The sequence below is a fragment of the Urocitellus parryii genome, chromosome 10 (genome assembly GCF_045843805.1).
Source record: "Urocitellus parryii isolate mUroPar1 chromosome 10, mUroPar1.hap1, whole genome shotgun sequence".
Taxonomy (NCBI): domain Eukaryota; kingdom Metazoa; phylum Chordata; class Mammalia; order Rodentia; family Sciuridae; genus Urocitellus; species Urocitellus parryii.
In genome coordinates, this window is record NC_135540.1 from 46,956,767 (window position 1) to 46,976,757 (window position 19,991).

General features: G+C 40.3%; 2 protein-coding genes across 5 annotated transcripts in view; both read right to left on the minus strand.

Moving 5' to 3' along the window:
• Dnajb14 (DnaJ heat shock protein family (Hsp40) member B14) overlaps positions 1-7,346 on the minus strand; it is a 45,737-nt gene extending 38,391 nt beyond the window's left edge. For all 4 annotated transcript variants that reach the window (XM_026398128.2, XM_077803423.1, XM_026398131.2 and 1 more), the window contains exon 1: positions 7,091-7,346. In XM_026398128.2, coding sequence (XP_026253913.1) covers positions 7,091-7,223 — 133 coding nt within the window. In that variant the 5' untranslated portion in view covers positions 7,224-7,346. The remainder of the gene's footprint in view (positions 1-7,090) is intronic.
• A 1,345-nt stretch (positions 7,347-8,691) lies between these two features.
• Positions 8,692-10,899, minus strand: H2az1 (H2A.Z variant histone 1). The gene is made up of 5 exons (XM_026398112.2): positions 10,755-10,899; positions 10,250-10,327; positions 9,857-9,970; positions 9,386-9,515; positions 8,692-9,133 (listed from the first exon to the last, which is right to left on the minus strand). The coding sequence occupies exons 1-5, from the start codon at positions 10,755-10,757 to the stop codon at positions 9,072-9,074; spliced, it is 387 nt and encodes a 128-aa protein (XP_026253897.1). The 5' UTR covers positions 10,758-10,899; the 3' UTR covers positions 8,692-9,071.
• Between the last annotated feature and the right edge of the window lie 9,092 nt (positions 10,900-19,991).

The window sequence follows — 19,991 nt, forward strand, 5'->3', positions numbered from 1 at the left end:
GAGGCTGAAGCAGGAAGATCACAAATTCCAGGCCAGTCAGGGCAACTTAGTAAAATCCTCTCTCAAAATAATAAAGACTGGAGATAGAGTACCCGTGGTGAAGCACCCCTGGAATTCAACCCTCCAATATATGTGTGTACAATATACACACACATGCATATATAAGTATGTGTGTGTGTGTGTGTGTATATATATATAGATATATATATATAGAGAGAGAGGGGGGGGAGAGAGAGAATGAGAGAGAGAGAATTATTCAGAGGTGATAGGACATCATGTCTACAATGGAACTATTAATCACTTCAGGAAAAAAATACAATAAGAAACATTGTGGGTGTGCGTGTATGTACACACATGTACTTAGCAGTGGGAGGTAGAAGAGGAAGAATATGATAAAGCAATGTAGTAACATTTTTTAAAAACTGAAAAACTGAAATGTATATGGGAGTTGGTGCTATTCTTTGTATGAAGTTTGCATTATTTGTTAGTCATGCATTGCTTAACAAGATTTCAAGAGAAATGTATTGTTAGACAATTTCATCACTGTGAAAACATAGTATACTTATATAAACTAAGACAACTGATATAACTAGGTATTATAATGTTGAGTATATGCAACCTGCAGCTGATCAAAATGTAGTTATGGCGGACATGACTGAATTTGTATAAATCTGTTATTACTGTGACTTCTGTAAGTTTGAAATTATTTCAAAATTTTATAAAATAGGAAAATAGGGAGAATATATGTAAAGAAAACATAACTGTCTTCAATAATTATATTAATGGGTAAGTACTGATAAATATTACTATGAAACGATTATATATACGATATGGCATGAAGCAAATAATCATGGTATATTCTATAACCTCCCATGTCTTTGAGAATCAGGATTACAAATGAGGTAGAAAGGAGATAGAAATATAAATTTTTAAAGTTTACATAAAATCCTGAGGTACTTAGCTGAAATTAGAAGTAATAGTATAAACATATAAACCATATCATCTTTAAAAATAACACATTCACACATAAATAATATATATTTTCTACTTCTGGGCACTGAAAAAGACCCAGACAACGAACAACCTAGATGTCATAGTATCCTTAGTGCTCATATTATGATGGAAGAAAAACATTTTCCACTTAAAAAAAAAAAACGGTTTATAAGAGATGTAGATAATTCCAGGTCTGCCACAGAAAAATGTCCTGAGGAGCTTGAACATTTTGTTATACCAAAGAATAAAGTTAAGTATTAAAGACTACTGGAGATTTGTCTACAGAACTCGGGAACTATTATCATAAAGGGGATCCCACTGGCCAAAAACCTAATAAAATACCAACAATTAGTTGCTTTTAGAGAATAAAAGGTAATAGGCTCCCTTTCTCAAAAAATGATAACAAAATAAAACAAGCATTTATTATGCTTTTCCTATTTGGTTCGTACAAAACATAAGCATAAAACAGGTGAGAGTAGAGTGCCCCTTTATGGAAGTATTTTAGCTAATACCTGAAGAAATTATTTTTAAAGTATGAAGCCAGATAAGAAAGTGATTATTTATTTTTAATATTTACAGATGACCACAGATCCTATGAATGTAGTTAGAGGCTATCTGTAAGTCCCCTTTCATTTTTAGCATAAAGAAGTTCTTCTAGTGTTCTAGTGACATCATCTGTACTAATAGCTGCATTCTGGATATTACTAAAGCAGGATCATGAAGTTGTTTCACATTTTCAGGAGTTATTATGACACTGAAAATTTTGTACAATTTTCTACACAGGGTCTCTGCTTAACAATAGCTGTTTACATACATTAGTTTACACTAAACTCTTTTAGTAAAACTCTCAACAACTGATATTATTTGTGAGCTTCAAAAAAAAAGACTAACTGTAAACAAAGACGAATGGGGGGAGAGAAAGGGAGAGAGAAGGGAAATGATATGCAAATGGTAGGAGACCTTCAATGATACACAAAAGTATAAGAGGTTATGATGGGCAAGGGGGGGGGGGAAGGGGAGAGAATTGACAACAGCAGAGGAGGCAGAGAGGGAAGGTGGGAGGGGAGGGGAGGGGGGATAGTAGCGGTTAGGTAAGGTAGCAGATCAAGACAGTCACTAATATGCCATTATGTAAAAATGTGAGTATGTAACAGATGTGATTCTGCTATCTGTATTTGGGGTAGAAATGGGAGTTCAAAACCCAATAGAGTCAAATGTATGAAAGATGATTTATCAAGAGCTCTGTAATGTTTGGAACAATCAATAATAAAAAAAAAAAACCCAGTTTCACCTTATAAAAAGTGAAATCAGAGTTTTCTGTATTAACAATTACTGAAATGAATGCCTGAAAAAAAATAACATGATTCTTCTAATATACTGCCAGAATTTAGAACACACTGGATTTTTCTGATTTATGTAATGTCATCAGTCACATGAAATCTCATTTGCAGTAATGTACAATATCATAAACAACAGTTGTGCAAACTACTTATAAAACAAAGTTCATTTACTTTTTGGTTTTAAAACTCTCCGAGTTCATTTTTTGCATTTACCTTCCAGATACACTGAGATTTTAACATAACCTGCATTTAACTAATACACATGCTTGGTTCATCAAAAAAAAAAAAAAAAGAAGAAGTAGTAGTAGTAGTAAACATTACTTAAAAATCCCACACAAGAAGAAAAAAAAACATACTATTTTCATATTTTTAACTCTAGTCACTCTCATTGGCTGGCCACTCAGCTTTACAGACAATTTCAAATGAAAAAAAAAATGCATCTGTAGCTTAACTTTATTCTATTGTTGATATACTGTGGATATTCTTTTATAGCAATAAATATAGTCCTCAGCATTTTTAATAGGTAAATAGTATATAAGTGCAGTGAAACTTATTTTGTCAATTCCCACTGATGGACATTTACATTCTTCCCAAATTTTTGCTCATCATAACCCTTAAATCTGAATTTTAAACACTTAGTGTGGTTATTGAAAAGCTTCATTACTGAAAGTGTTAACATGGAATATCATACAGTTATAAAACTCTTATTTAGTTATTTAACAAATCCTCTTTATTGAGAATTGTAAAATTTTATAAATAAATATCATTCCAGAGACCTGTACATGCCACAAGTATATGTAAGACAGCATTAGGTATTATGGTAGTGAAACGAACGAATGATAAAAATCAAAATGGCTCAAGACTTCTAAGGAATTTTTAATCTAAAAGAGGGAGAGATTTTATACAAACAATAAAGAAATGAGGGCTAGGGATGTAGCTCTGACACAGCAATTGTTTTTCACATGATTTAAGGCCCTGGGTTTGATCCCTAGCACAGGAAAAAAAAAAAAAGCAAAAACAAAAAACAAAGAAATGAAATGCTGCATGGCAGAACTAAATGCTAAGTAAAGCATAAAATATGGAGTTCAAATCCCAACTTAAATTAATCCTAATTTAAAGGAATTATTTTGTCCTCAAATAAGTACTAAAAAAATGGCATGAGACAAATAACACTGTGAACTGCAAAGCATCATGCAGGGTGTTTTTATTTTTTGCCATATGTTTTTATTGTTTTTATTTTTTGCCATACATGACAGTTTTATTGTAATTAAGATAATAAAATATCCTTACAATAACCCTGTGAAAACTGAGGCTCAGGAAAAGAAGGAGGAAATGACAGTAACCGAATCATTATTATGCCCAGTAGATACTTAACATTTCCTCTAGAATATAAACTTCAAGAAAACAAGAACTTTTGTCTTATTATGCACTGAATCCCTAGTTCCTAGAATACTGCCCAGCACAGAAAAATATATATTCAAAAATAATCTCCATTTTATAGATGAAGGAAGTAAGTTCAAGAAGATTAAATGACCTACCCAAAATCACACTACTTAATAATTAAGATTCAAACCCAAACTCAGTATTCTTCTTTCAACTCTAATGTGCAAAATAGTTTTGACTACTAGATGAAATTTGGAAATAATTTTGCAACACTTAATTTCATCATACAGAAATAACTTTAGAATAGATAATCTGTACTAATAAATTTTAATTAAGTCAAATAGAAATAAAATGCAATTATTATAAAAAGAATAGGTTGGAAATATTTCAGATGTATGCTTAAAGTGCTTTGCTTATTACTATGAGACAAAAAGGGAGAGAAATTTTCATTTTTATTAGATAAAATTTTAAAATAATATAGCAAAAAATAAAGGAGGAAAAATTTACATGTTATCTCTCACATGAGTGGAGGAAGGGATTACTTTAATTGCTACAGTGCAGACAGATGCTGTGAATTATAGATAATCCATTCGTTAAACTTACCTATTCATTAAAGTAGATGCAGAATGGTCTTTTATGAAGCTATAGGCCACCATTTGATTCAATAAACAATAATAATGTTTTCCTTTTAAAAAAATAATCTATAATTTGTCCCCCTATGAAAGACTCAAATACTAAACTAGCAATGTAAAACATTAAAACAGTGAAACTATAAACCTCTACCAAAGTCTAAAACATATCAACAATTCAATAAACATACAATCTAAGAAACCAAAATGTAACTTACTTTCCGCCTACTAAGATTATTTTTCCAGAAATTTATTTATCCTGTGTGGTAGCTATACATGTATATTAACACTCCCAAACCTAAACTCAATTCATTGTATAAAAATATTTAAAAGTTGTACAATTCAAGAAGTTCACTGCAACAAGTACACTGTACAATAATACTGTCAAATAAAAACATTGAAAGCAACAATGTCCTAGATCCCTTTGGAGATCAAGTTTTTCCTCAAGGAAAACTCTTACCAATTTTTTGAAGAGTTTTATTAATCAGACTTCTTACCTGACAAGAAAAAAATTTTAAAAGGATAAAAATCCTGCAATTTATTAGTATTCAGTTGCAAGTTTTTCCATTTACTGAACTATAAGAATAACAGAAACCATACTAAATACTTTCTTTTGCCTTAGTACAGGTACATCCAGAAGAACTGAACTTTTTTTTTTTTGGGGGGGGAGGGGTAGTGGGGATTGAACATTGAGCCACATCCCCAGCCCTATTTTGTATATTTTTATTTAGAGACAGGGTCTCACTGAGTTGCTTAGTGCCTTGCCATTGCTGAGGCTGGCTTTGAACTCATGATTCTCCTGTCTCAGCCTTCTGATTTTTTTTTAATATTTATTTTCTAAAAAGTTTTAGGAGGACATAATACCTTTATTTTTATTTGGTGCTGAGGATTGAACCCAGTACCTCACATGTTTTAGGCGAACCCTCTACTCCTGAACCACAATTCCAGCCCCAACGATTCAATTTTCTGAAATACAAGAGTTTTATGGTAGTCTAAAGTAGGTAATATCAGGGATAACATTTTAAAATCTCAAAACCAACAGCTCTAGTTTTCTTCTACACTAATTTTTTTTATCAGGGTCTTCCACAAATGTTCTAGATCGTTCTCTGTCCTGAATTCTTAAATTATTCCAAAAAATATCTTCTGAGAGTATTTGACATAAAATACTTTTCTAAGTACTTGTACATAACTTTATTCCAGCTCACATCAACCCCGTCATGACATTTCATATATAATGAAAGCTAAGAACCTTGTCTCTGGTTACAAGATGTTAGAGACACAGTCTGCATCTCTACTAGGGTTTTCAACTACCCCAACATCATACCCTATCAACTTTACTAGATAACTACAAAATGCCCTTATAGTACATTCATATCACTGACTTTCACACTTATATATCTTAATTTTCCCAATGGTTATGGTCTTTAAAAGCAACAACTGTTTTGTTGTTATAAGATGAAAAAGTTCAGAATATCCTTTACACCACGCGCATATATTTGATGCTACTAACTCGTACACCAAAAATGGGTAAGATGGTAAATTTTGTGTTTTTAAAATTTAAAAAAAGCTCCTTTCTTTTTCTTCACCTCCTGTATTCTGATAAGAGTTCAATTATAATGTTAATGCAAAGGATAGACAGAAAAGCAAAGAGCACAAGTGTTTCAACAATGTAGAAAGTACCAATAAAACAGGTAGTCCCACATTCTTCTTATCAGTAATTTTGTTCTTAACCTGGAAATATTTTGAACCTCAACCAAAATATTATCCAGTGAGTAAGGCAATAAAGGATAGTGGTTAAAGGCCTTTTGGAATCCCAAAGCTCAGCTACTATTCTGACTTTGCTACTAAGTGTTGTGTGACCTTGGTAAGATACTTTCATTCATTCACTCAGTCGTTTGTTTACCAAAAATATTTTCATGTGGGTAATAAACCTGGGAAAATAACTCCAGTACTTAGGTATAGGACTGTTCTAAGGAGTAAATAATTCACATAAACATGCCAGGCACAATTATTGGCACTCTGTAACTTCGTGTGTGTGTGTGTGTGTTAACTTTGAAGTCTACAGAGTAGGACAATGAATAGGGTAATTTCAACTAAAATAAGTCTAGTACACTGTTACTTAAAGATTAATCTATTTTGTCGAAATTATGGTATTATCAAGTCAGATGCTATTTAGCAAATCATTGCTGTCTCTTGATCAATCTTTCAAAGTGTATACTCCTCTCTTTTAAAGAATCCGTCTCTCCCAGGGAAAAGCAATGTCATCTCAGGTATTCGAAGATGTTTGCTATGGAGACAGCTTTCTACAAAGCCCAGAAGATGGTGAAATCTGAGATTAGCCATCAGAGTTCCTTGATCCTCTCACTTCATTAGGGAACTAGGCCTTATTTGGGAGAGAGGGGACCACATAATCAAACACCCATATAAAACTGCCCTACGGTAAGACTGGACCAGTCTCCTCCTGGGGGAATGAGGACTGGGCATTTTCGAAAACGGTTCGGGGAGCCTACAACTCTTGCGGTCAGCAGAGCGGCGGCGACCCGCAGGCAGGCTGGTGCAGAGGGAGTCCTATTTCCAGGCGGGCCCGGGCCTGGCGACCGCCGGACCGCAGGCCTGCTCTTCCCCAGGACCCCACGGCGGCTGGCAGGCCCGGGCCCCGACAGCCCCCTCAGGCGCGGTGGGGTGGGGGCGAGCTGCGCGACGGCCAGGCCCCAAGGCAGGAAAGAAGGGGCACTGAGGTCTCACCGCGGGCCGAGGGCAGAGGGTAGAGCTTCTCGGCCTTCTGAAGGAAGCGCTGGGCCTTCTCGCGGTTGCCGGCATTCAGGGCCTCCCGGGCGATCTCAACACATTTCTCTGCCTCATCCCGGTTCCCCTCCATGGCTTGCGCCTGGTTCCCTTTCCTCGGGAAGAACAGCTACGACGGGGAAGCCGCCGCCGCCGCCGAGGAGGCGAGGCCAGCCCGGGTGGGGGCGTGCGGCGGCGAGCGGGGAGGAGCACAGGGGACCGTAGCGGCGGCGGCCCGGGCGCACGGGCGGGCCTCGCAGCTCCGCCTCCTCACAGCGGCCTCCCCGCCCCCCGCTACGGCGCGAGCCGCATCTTCTCCAGCCCCGGACCGATCTCCTGGGCCTGGGCCTGGGCGTCCCAGCCCACGTGGCGGCCGATAGAAAGAACCGACTGGTTCAGAGCCAAGGAGCCCACCACAGCCCGCGGGCGACAGCAGCCCCGCGCGAAGAGGGGTGGGGACGGGGCCACCGGCAACGAGAGCGCCGTGCCCCTTGACCTCCGGGCGCGGCCGGCGTAAATAGGAGCCCGCCCTGCGTGCGGCCGGGACGGCGGGGTAGGGGAGGAGACTCAAAAAATTCCCAGGGAGCGAGGCCCCGCCTCTGGGCCCCTCGTCCCTGGGAGGATTCGGTCAGGTGAGGATCACCGTGTCAGTCCCACACTTGGCACTTCCGGCACGTCAGAGCTTCGTTGGACCCTAACCCTGGGGCTTGCTTTACTGCCTCATTCCAGACTGTATCTGTAGTTCTCCAAAAGATACAAATTTAATCTGGAATTTGCAATTATTCTGGTGAAAGCAGATCCAAGCAGCGGTAATCCTAGGCCAAGATAAAAAGGACCAGCTCTTTCACCTATTAATACTTCCTTTTCCATTTTTATAACATTACCTCTAGGAAGTACCATGCCCTGTTGATCTCAGTGATGGGAAAAGGACCACTTAGAATGTTTGGCAATGTCCATATTTAAAGTTAAAATTTTTTTTTTTTCAGAACTTGTATCAAAACGTTAAAGATCCACTGCAACCCAACCATAATTTTTACATGTTGAGTGGGTCGAGCTATTGTTAGCAGCATCAACTACTATCCTTACTACTTACAAAGGAATCCTCATTATCTATAAAAAAATAAAAACGAGTATATTCCCAAAGTTATTACTGATTAACTTTCAGACTTCAAAACAGTGCCTGGCACCCAGAAAGCAGTAATTCTACCTATCCTAAACTGAAAAGTTCTTAATGTGGAAGTAGCTATGCAGATAACTTCCCCACCTACCCAAGTCCATCAGTTAACAGTGCAATGATGTAGTGCTGTCACATACTGACAAGCACAGGCAAGGCAAACAGTGCAAGAAAGAGCAATTATCCCTCTCCAGTTCCTGCCAAACTTCTAAAATCTTTTAAGAGCTCATTATATAATATTAAAAAAAAAATAATAATACAGTTGGTTACCTGACTTTGGTGATCTAGAGAGTGTTTAATTCCTAAAGGAAAAAAATGTGCTTGATTATTGCTGGATGAGATGTTCCAAAGAATCATTTCTATTACAATCAAACAATTTTAGAACAACTAGTTTGGGATATGACCTTTATTGAACTTATCCACCAGAGTGGAAATAATGTCTGTACAAAACCAAATGTTTGTTACTATAACTTCTGCATCACAATTAAAATCCAAACAGTTTTTTAAAAACAGTCAACTCAATCAAAACCCACTACTTCAGAATCAATAGCTTCTTTGAAGCCACAGTAACACTTAAATATGGTTAAGACTCGAATGCAGAAATTTGGTTGGTTGGAAAGCTAATTAAACTTCCAACTTGCTCAAATAGAATTACAAAAAGGCAAAATTGTGTTTTTTTTCACAGAGATACAGTCCACTGGAATCACCAACACTGGACAGCTGTTAAGAGTATTAGAGTCCTGAGATAATAAGGAATCCAGGCATCCTTTAAACAGTCTTCTGTTGTCCTTTCTTCCCAATCAGAGATTTGTGGATATGAGGGATGACACCTAGGAGAGTGACATGGATTAATTCTTCTTTCAGTATATTTTTTAAATGATAGTATTTGAAACCAAGGCAGTTGACTGCTCAATTGGTAGTCTTTAAAAACTTAAAAGTTCAAATATTGAGTTATACAAAAAAACTCAAACCATACTGCATCAATAAAAATATACTTAACATCCTCTTCCAGACTACAATCCAGTATTAAAACTAAAAATTCTCTCCTTCTCTAAGTTTACTTAAAAATTTGAATTACATACCACCACCAGCAATTGTAGCCTTGATGAGAGAGTCCAATTCTTCATCTCCACGAATAGCAAGTTGCAAGTGACGAGGGGTGATACGCTTTACCTTTAAGTCTTTTGATGCATTTCCTGCCAATTCAAGTACCTAGAAGGCAGAATCTAATCAATCTTCCAACTTTCCTCAGCCAAGATCCATAAAGCAGTCAAAATTTTAACGAGTGGAAATCTACCAAATTTTCGAAGCCTCCCCCAAATAGCCTGAATGGCAAGATATGCAAAAGCTAAGGGCACGCAATTATATTTCCAAGAGCAGCAAACTCAAGCTCAGTAGGATCCTTATTTAGCACCAGCTCCCTCTAGCGTTCCCTTTGGTTTCTCGCCGCGCTTAGGGCCTGGGAGTTTTCTTGCATCACTTTCCTCCTTCCCTCACGCTGCTTTCCCCCGCCCCCTAAACCTTTTCCAGATTACAGGCGTACACCCATTTACCTCTGCGGTGAGGTACTCCAGGATGGCTGCGCTATACACAGCAGCAGTCGCGCCCACACGTCCATGGCTGGTTGTCCTAGATTTCAGGTGTCGATGAATACGGCCCACAGGGAACTTAATTTTAAGCACACAAACAAATGCATAAAGATAATGAGTCAAATACGGGCAAATTACACGCGCGCCAAAGCAAGGGGCACGGACACTGGTGCAGCAACGCGTCCTGGCACCTACACACGTGATCGATGCCCCCCCATATTTATCGTATCCGAAAGCTTAAGTCGCGACACCCCATCACCCACGCAAAGATGAAACGCCCATCCAGAGCAATGATAAACAAGAAAGGAGGTGTAAAGAAAAAGCCATGGCAGTCACACTGCACAAACAACTACTGACCTGCAAGCCGGCTCTCTGCGAGCGGGAAACCGCCTTTGTCTTGGCCTTTCCGGAGTCCTTCCCAGCCTTACCACCAGCCTGCAGCGCGCAGACGCCCGCGAGCGGAGGAGGAACGGAGAATATAGAATTACCAGGGCGGTGCGCCCCTCCCCCATCGCGCGTCCCGGGCGCGAGCGCGTCCCCGCGCCCCGCCGGGGTCTCTGGCCCGCCGCGCACTGCAACGGCGACCCCGCCCGCTGCCCCCCGCCGCGCGCCCGCCGCGGCCGCGCGCCTCCGCCCGCTGGCCCCCAGCGGCGCTGCGCGCGCCACCCAACCCCAACCGTCGCCGCCCGCCGCGAGATCGGGGGCTGCTCCGCTTGCAGCCGACAAAACACCTCCCCCCGCACATCCAAATCCTGTCTCCGCGCGTTCCCAACCGTCGCCACTTCATTCCCATCCCCGTAACGGGTTTTTCCTCCCGCCGTCAAAAAGCCGCGGAGTCATCGAGCGTCTCTTCGAAGTTTACCATCTCAAATTCTGCTGAAGCTCAGACAAGCAAGGCAGAGAAAAGGCGAGAAAAGGCTAGTCAGACACACAGCGAGATCCCACCACCTACTCCTTCGTCGCACCGCGATTCAAACTGCGCTGTCTCCCGCCTTCCCCGCTCCCTTTATACTGCAGAATGTTCCCTCATCCGGGAACTCGGATTGCTCATCCCACCAATGGCTGCCACCCGCCCTCGGGACGCGTCCTTGAGGCCTCAGCCAATGAGAAAGCGAAGAAAAGGGCGGAGGGGCGGGTGCTTCAAAACTCGAGCCATGATTGGGGCATGGGGAGGAGGTGGGGGAGGGCGGAGGGATGAGACTTGGGGAGAAGAAGGGCACAGCGGCGGGAGGAAAGAAACAGAGCGATCTAGGCTCGGTGAGCGCGGAGATCAGCCGGTTGCTGTCACGTGTCTGAAAGGAGGAGCTGAAAGGCTCAGGGGAGGAGCACGCGGTAGCGTCTCCTGCCCCGGCCCTGGTCCTCTAGAGGAGTTCTGGTGACCACGTGAAGTTGCCTCAGGGTCTAGCCCACCCTCTTCAACTCTTAACCCCGAGCTCCTAGCCAGCAAAGATCTGCTTCCCCGCATTCTTCTTGCGAGACCCGGAGCTCCAGGCATGCTGCTCCCCTGTCCAGTCTCAATTCCCGGAGGCTCCTCCTGTCTGACAGGTGGCACAGACATGTTCAGTAGAAGAGCTCAGGTCTGCCCTGACCCAGCGAACCACAACCTTGAAAGAGATTCCGGGTGCCCCCGCCACACACAGGCGAGTCCCCTGCCACCGACTGCACTTCATTTTCTGCTGAATCTTTCACCCTTTCTTTCCTTACAAATAGTTCCGCAGGAACAAATGGTGGAGCCAAGTCACCTCGCCGGTCACAAAAGATCATTGTGTCTACCCACAGGAAGCTTGGGGTGAGGCGGTATTTTGTTTTTCCTTTAATCAAATCATGAACCTTGTTTTTCTGGAGACTACACATCCACGGGTTATATCAATAATGTAGTGTCTAAAGTTGATTTAGTGAAACCTCAAAGCTATTATGTGTCAACTTTTCTACACTAAACATTTTGCTACATGACAAATGTTCGGTAAATGTCAGTGGGGTAACTAACATGATTCACAAGCAGTTACAGATGGTCCATGTAATCAATTACAAATGGTGGGCTTAAAAAATAGTACTGTACTCACAGTGCTATCATAATGCCTGCTACAGGGCCAACTAATAGATTAATAACACCTGCATATATTTCAAGCTGCTTGGGGACAGTAATGATCTATAGTTTTCGTATTTATTGTGCTTAATAGTGCATTACACTTTTAATATAATCAAATACTTTCAACGTGGAGAAAATTTTGAAAGGAACTCTGAAGTACTTTAGATTCGGTTTTAATTTGAAATTTAATTTTATCAAAGAATCTCCCCATATCTGGGAGATAAATTCTAGAGAAGAGGTTCCCAGTAATTTTTATAATAAGATTTAGCGATTCTTCTCCGTGGAACTAAGGAATTATTATGATGTCATCACTAGCAAGAATGTAATGGCAATAGAAAGCTGTGAAACGTGATGTAATAGTTAACCTTGGCTCCATTGAGGCTTCATGATGTATAGCTCTCTAACCAAAGTTAGTATCTTCTCCAATTTAAACAATTATTTATGAGCTCTTTTCTTTGAAGCCTAACTAAAGGAATTCACTGTGGCCTCACTGAATAGTTGTTGAGAAGCTGAATTCAGGTGCAGGTAGTCATGAATTGTGCCTCTAGCTTCTCCTGCTTCATCTTAGTTATTAACCTTTTGGAGATTCAATTCCTCCTGCCACTCCCGCCCCCACTGTGGGTGTGTGGGTGTGTGCCCCTGCACACACCCACACACACACCAGGGATTGAACCCAAGGGCACTTAACCACTTAACCATATCCCCAGCCCCTTTTTTTGAGACAAGTGTCTCACGGTGTTGCTTAAGGCCCTGATAAGCTGCTGAGGCCGGCTTTGAACTTGTGATCCTCCTTCCTAGGCTTCCCAAGCTGTGGGGATTACAGGTGTGTGCCACTGTGCCTGGCTCAAGACCTCTTTTTTTTTTTTAATATTTATTTTTTTAGTTGAAGTTGGACATGATACCTTTATTTTATTTATTTATGTGGTACTGAGGATTGAATCCAGGGCCCCACACTTGCCAGGCAAGCGCTCAATCCACTGAGCCACAATCCCAGCACTCAAGTCCTCTTTTGAAATAGGTATAGTATGACCTATTTTCCACATAGTTGTTGAAAGATTAGAGAGAAGGTATACAATGTATGAGTAGCATGTAGTTGGCACATAGTAAGTACTTGATAAATAACTACTATTCTGTTCTACATTGGATTCCAGAGAGAGATGAAATAAAGTATCTTTTATTCCTAAATCTTTTTTCCCTGACTAGTATATTTGCTTCCACTGATTGAAAGTAGCAAACCTGAAACCTATCCAAAATATACAAAACCAAATCACTCAACATCCAAAAATCCAAAATTGGTTTAATATACCCAATAAATTTCTTTGTCCTTGAGATAACAAGACAATATCTGTTTCCCCACTTTTCAGAGCAGTTGTATAATAATTTCCTATTTCCTTTCCTGCCCTGGAAAAGGTATAATGCAAAAATGTTAATATTCTTGGCTTACCTTCTCTCTACTTGTATTCATAATAATACATGTATTTGTAATAATACATGTATTTATAGTAATAAATGTATACATAATAATATATGTATAATATACCAAAACTATGTAATTCTATTTGTTCAATGCCATATCAAATTAACTACTTAATGAATTTTCTTCTGTCATGAGAAATGAAAAACTAATATGAAGTAGATGCCCCCACTATTATTATCTTTAACAGCCTTTTCCTAACATCCAAACTTTCTCTCAAACATATTTGTTAACTACTATTGTTCATGACATTTTCTGTAGAGAATTGGAAATTCTCAACTGGGGAATTTTTAATTTTTCAACTATGTCTTGCATTAAATACCTCTTTTTAAGTAAATAGGAACAGATTTCCCAGTTACGTAAAAGGATTTTAGTTATATTTACATAGCTATAGCATTCTTCATTAAAATCAACTTAGAATCTTGATTCTTGCTGAATGCCACAGTACAGGCCTAAGTTCTCAGCCATTGGGAGGCTGAGGCAGGAAGATCACAAGTTTAAGGCCAGCCTCAGCAATTCAATAAGACTGTTTCAAAAAAAAATTTTTTTTAAAGACTGGGAATGTACCTTAGGAGTAGAGCACTCCTTGGTACAATCTCAGTACCCCCTTCCCAAAAAAACCCTTATTTTCACTTAGAACATTCACTAAAAATGTGCTTTTGAGGATTCATTCAGAAAATGAGCTCCAGTGTGATATAATACAAAATATTAACCAAGAATAAAAGAATTGGGATTAAGTCTGGGCAGCTACTCACTAGCTATATGCCCTGGAATAATTTCAACTCTGAGCCACAGTTTTTTCATTGATTGGATAAACTAACCTTATAAAATTGTTTAAGAATTTCATGAAGTGAGGAGAATACAAAGCGTGATGTATTAATGTGTGACACAAAAGTCATTCATATTTCTCCATGAATTCTTCACACAAATATGACAGTAAGATAAGTCTCTGAATTTAATTGTGCTAAAACCAAGTCCATGTGTTTGAATTCCATCTGCACCTCCTCGACCACAGATGACACACACTTGGCAATTCCAAAATGCTAGACATAGAGTACAAAAAGGATCAACAGACTCTACTTATCCCAGACCCACTGCCATTCAGGAAAAGTAATTCAAAGATTGTGTGACCTAATACCTCTTTTATTACAGCACTAACTTTTTCCACATCTAAAAGTCCTCAGAATTTTTGGAAATATAATGTTTTGACATCAAAATTCAAGGGTGTTGGGCTGAGGACATAGTTCAGTTGGTAGAGTGTTTGCCTCACATGCACAAGGCCCTGGGTTCAATCCCCAGCACCACAGGAAGAAAAAAAATTTCAAGAGTATTACCTTCTCATATTATTCTTTCATCATCTATTGTTGATAGATATCAATATTGATCTTTAGGATTTGGGGAATTGGTGAAGTAAGTCTATAAATTGATATTGTTTTCCCAAATATGATCTTACTTGACTGTATCTGTATTTTGTAAGACTTATCTGTCCAGCTAACATGCAAATCGACATGCATAGTGATATCCTCACCACATTTCTAACAATCAAATTGTTATAGAAATTTGTTACAGTTTGGATCTAGAAATGTTCCTTGAAAAGCCCATGTTTCAAAAGCATGATCCCTAATGCAGAAATGTTCAGAGGTGAAATGATTAGATCATGAGAGCTGTGTGAAACCTCATTAGGGGCTTAATCCATTTGATGGATTAATAATTCAAATAGACTGTATGGTGGTAACTGTATGCAAGTGTGGCATAGCTGAAGGAAGGGTACACTTAGGGATCATGTCTTGTTCCTGGCTCTTCACTTTCTTTCTACTTCCCAGTTGCTATGAGCTGAGCAGTTTTCCTTTTCCATGCCTTCTACTGTGACTTTCTGCCTTAGGCCAGAGCAATAGAGTCAACTGAACATAGACTGAAGCTCTGAAACCGTGAACCCAAAATAAACTTTTTCTCCTATAAGTTGTTCTCGTTAGGTATTTGGGGCACAGTGATGAAAATTGACTGACACAACATTTAACATTTTTATTATCATATTGTCTTCTTTTGTCTTTTGCTGTATATAACCAAGACAGAATATAATACCAGACACTATAACACATTATATATAATCACTCCCTAATAATGTAATCACTCCCTAATAATTATTGGTTCTATCAGTCTATTAAGTAAAATAGAGCATATTCATTCAGTTGTTCTTGCCAGAGAGTGTGCCGAGCAATAGCAATTAGGAAACAAGATATGAAGGTCTTAAGTCCTTCCCTCAGTCTAGCTTAGACAATTAGTAAAACAAGGCTTTACTCATTAAGACCACATTAATGAGCTATTATAAAGTGAGTATCAGATTAGCTGCCAAATTGACAGTACCTTTAATTTAAAAGACAGACAATTGTAGACTGGAGTGTTTTGAAGAGTTCATGTTTAACTAGACTAAGAAGAGAGTTTGGAATATCAAGTTGTTATAAAGTAGTAGCAGTTAGAAGGTAGTTATGACAGAGATTTCTAGTTATTATCCTACATCCACTTTTCCATCTCCCTCAGTATCAGAAAGTTTGAACAGGACTCATGGTTTCTTAATCCATTCTGTGCTACTGTAGCAAAATGCCTGAGGCTGGGAATTATAAAGAGCAGAAATTTATTTCTCACAGTTATGGAGAATCAGAACACTCAGTTGTCTGGATGAGGGTTACTCTTTGCTTCTGAGATGGTGCCTTGATGCTGCATCCTCTAGAGGGGATGAATCTATATCCAGTGGATAGAAAGGTAAAAAGAGATGAAATCTTCTCAAGACCTTTGGTACATTGGTGAGGATAGATCCCTCATGATTCAGTCACCTCATAAAGGCTGCCCCTCCCAACACTGTTAAGTTGGGGATTAAGTTTCAGCTTAGTTTTGGAAGGGACAAAAATATTTAAACCACAGCACATGGTCATCAGAATGAAACTGAATTTGGTCATGAAAATAAGCTTTTTCCCAAAGGTGAAAGCAGCAGTGGTAAGTGCAACATACAGAAAATGTCCTTAAATAAGATAAGTCAGTTCTCCTTTTCTTCTTTTTTTTTTATATTAGTAAGCATTTTTTTATTTATATATGACAGCGGAATGCATTACAATTCTTATTATATAGAGAGAGCACAATTTTTCTTATCTCAGGTTTTATACACAATATATTCACACCAATTTGTGTCTTCATACCTGTACTTTGGATAATAATGATCACCACATTCCATCATCATTAATAACTCCATTTCCCCTCCCTTCCCCTCCAACCCCTCTGCCCTACCTAGAATTCATCTATTCCTCCCATGCTCCCTCTCCCTACCCCACTATGAATCAGCCTCCTTATGTCAGAGACAACATTCGGCATTTGGTTTTTTGGGATTGGCTAACTTCACTTAGCACTTTCTTCCTGCCGCAGTCTGGCTGGGCACAATTCAGGAGCCACTTGTCAAAAGAAATGAACTTTATTTTTAGAACCACACAGGCCAAACAAAACAGCTCCTCAGGAAAAACCCTCAAAGCCCAACTGCTACCACCAGCTTCCCACAAGCCTCTCACACCAACACAAGCCTCACCACCTCCCACAATCCTCCTGCTCTTGAGGCCAATTGGCTGGGTCGTGTGGGCGGAGCCAAAGAAGTCCCCCAATGAGCATCACCGCAGAGGAGCCAATCAGCTAGATGTTGCTGGGGCCGCTGTGAGCCAATCATCAGCTGGCAGTTTGAAAGTTTGCTGGCAGCTGGAAGTTTGCTGGGGCCCCTTCGACTGTGACTCTCAACATCTCCCCCTCTGTTTAAACAACAAGCATGTGGCTTAGGGACCGTGCCTGCCTTAGGTTGTCCATTAGTACATATGGTCCTTACCCATTATCGGATGAGCTGACCTCAAGGCGTCAGCCTCCTGTCTTAGGTTGGTACCACTGCAATTGGATCTTACCCGTCACTGACTACCGGTCCAGTATACAGCCACACCTGTGGAGAGGTCTTTGTACCAGCAGGGGGGTGAGGTTCTTTGCCTCACCTCTATTGGCCCCCAAATTTTAGCTTAATGATCATGACAAGCAGAAGGGAGGAAGATACACCAAGCCAATTGACGGCTCCTTTTGGAAAAATTGTACCACCGATGACATCATCAGCAAAAATACCACAACACTACCACAAGTCGCTGCACCAACAGATAGTTCACAAGGCATACAGGTGAATTCACAATGCATACAAGTGATACTTCATCTTCCTGTATTTCCTTCACCTCTTCTCTCTCCTCCCTCACTTCTTCAGCAGGCTGGGTCTCAGCTTTGCTCACTGAAGGTTTTCCTTCCTTGACTTCCACCTTAACCTCCTGGTGTTTACTCTGAGCAGTTTCTTCAGCATCCTCTTTGGCCTGTCTCTCTTCTTCTGGAAGGGAAACCTCTTTATCTAAAATCTGTTCTTCCACAACAGCTTCAGTTGGCTCTTTTTTATCACTTCAGATGCAGAGCCAACTTCAGTAGTCATGGTCACGGCTTATACTCCAGGTCACAGCTGTATTCAGTGCCATCTAGGAGGGTCACTTTACACTGGACAGTTTTGGTCTTCTTGGTGGCTTTCTGAGAAGTCTTCTCTGCTTTCAGTTCATTAGTTTGCCCTTCCTTGGTCTCCCTTGGTGCTGCTATACTTTGTTCTTGTTTTTCTAATCTTTTTCCTTTCCTAAAACCTTGTCTAGTCATAATAGTGGATGCATTTTGATTGATGTTATTTGTTAATGTCAAACCTAATTGATCTAGGACATCTCGTCCCCATAAATTTACGGGAAGATGATCCAATACATATGGCTGTATAGTTCCTTCACATCCTTCAGGATCCTTCCAATCTAATACCATTGCACTTCTATGGGGATTAGTCGCCACTCCTAGGCCTCGAAGCGTTTGAGTGGCTTATTGTAATGGCCAATGTTTTGGCCATTCTTGACGAGAGATGATGCTGAGGTCTGCACCTGTATCGAGTAGCCCATTAAATTCATGTCCTTGAATATTTAGTTTTAGCATGGGGCGAGAATCTAAATTTAAAGAAAGCATAGCCCAATCTGCACCTGTGGAGCCTAATCCCTTGGAACCTCTTTCTACAGCATGACTGGAAAATTTATCATGTAGGCTTGGTATTATTAGTAACTGTGCTATTCTATCTCCTGGTGAAATTACTGATATACCCTTTGGAGAACTGGCTATAATTTTTATTTCACCTTCATAATCGGGATCAATTACCCCAGGACTTATCATAAGTCCTTTTAGAGTAGAAGAGCTGTGTCCCAATAATAAGCCTACTGTTCCCTGGGGAAGAGGTCCTTTTACCCCTGTGGGAATGATTTGAACTCCCATCTCTGGAGTTTCCTCAAAAAGCCATGGGCTACATTTTTGTATTGTATCAACGTATGCCCTGACTGCTCTTGATTTTACTGGGATGCCTCCTTCCTCTAACAATTTACTTAACACTCTTTTGGTTTGTTTTTTACTAATTTCTGATCCCATATTTCTACTATAATACAACCCAACAAGATAACACCAAACAAAACCGAGACAGAATGAAATAAAAATGGAACAACACAAAATCATTGTAGCCTTTCTATCCTCCTGACATGTGCATCTGTCCTTTCTCCCTATCTGTTCCTCAGACGCAAATAGTTTTTCCTCAGATGTGAGCGGTTTTTCTTCTGTCTCACTCATCTCCAGGGACAGGCAACTTAAAACAAAAGTGAAGCAAAACAAAAGAGGAATCTTAAAATGGCTTCCCATCCTCTCGCCCTGCCCTCAGGGGTGAGCAGTTTACCTTATCACTTACCCTCAGTCGCTCCCCATGGGAGCCACCAAATGCCGCAGTCTGGCTGGGCACAATTCAGGAGCCACTTGTCAAAAGAAACGAACTTTATTTTTAGAACCACACACGCCAAACAAAACAGCTCCTCAGGAAAAACCCTCAAAGCCCAACTGCTACCACCAGCTTCCCACAAGCCTCTCACACCAACACCAGCCTCACCACCTCCCACAATCCTCCTGCTCTTGAGGCCAATTGGCTGGGTCGTGTGGGCGGAGCCAAAGAAGTCCCCCAATGAGCATCACCGCAGAGGAGCCAATCAGCTAGATGTTGCTGGGGCCGCTGTGAGCCAATCATCAGCTGGCAGTTTGAAAGTTTGCTGGCAGCTGGAAGTTTGCTGGGGCCCCTTCGGCTGTGGCTCTCAACACTTCCCTAACTCCATTACTAACTGGAATGAAGACAAAGTTTGAGCACCATTTTGTACCATGAAATGAATTTGGGAACATAGGTCAAACATGAGAGAATGATAAAACAAAAGGGTCAATGGTCTTTGATATTATGGAATATCAAACTTGCCATGGATCTCCCTGAAATTTTCCTTTTGGTGGTGGTTAGGGATTGAACCAGGGCCTTGTGTATGCTAAGAAAGTGCTCTAGCACTGACATATCTCCTCAGTCCTTTTTTAAATTTTGAGACAGTGTCTGACTAAGTTGCCAAGACTGGCCTCAAAGTTGCCATCCTCTTGCCTCAGCC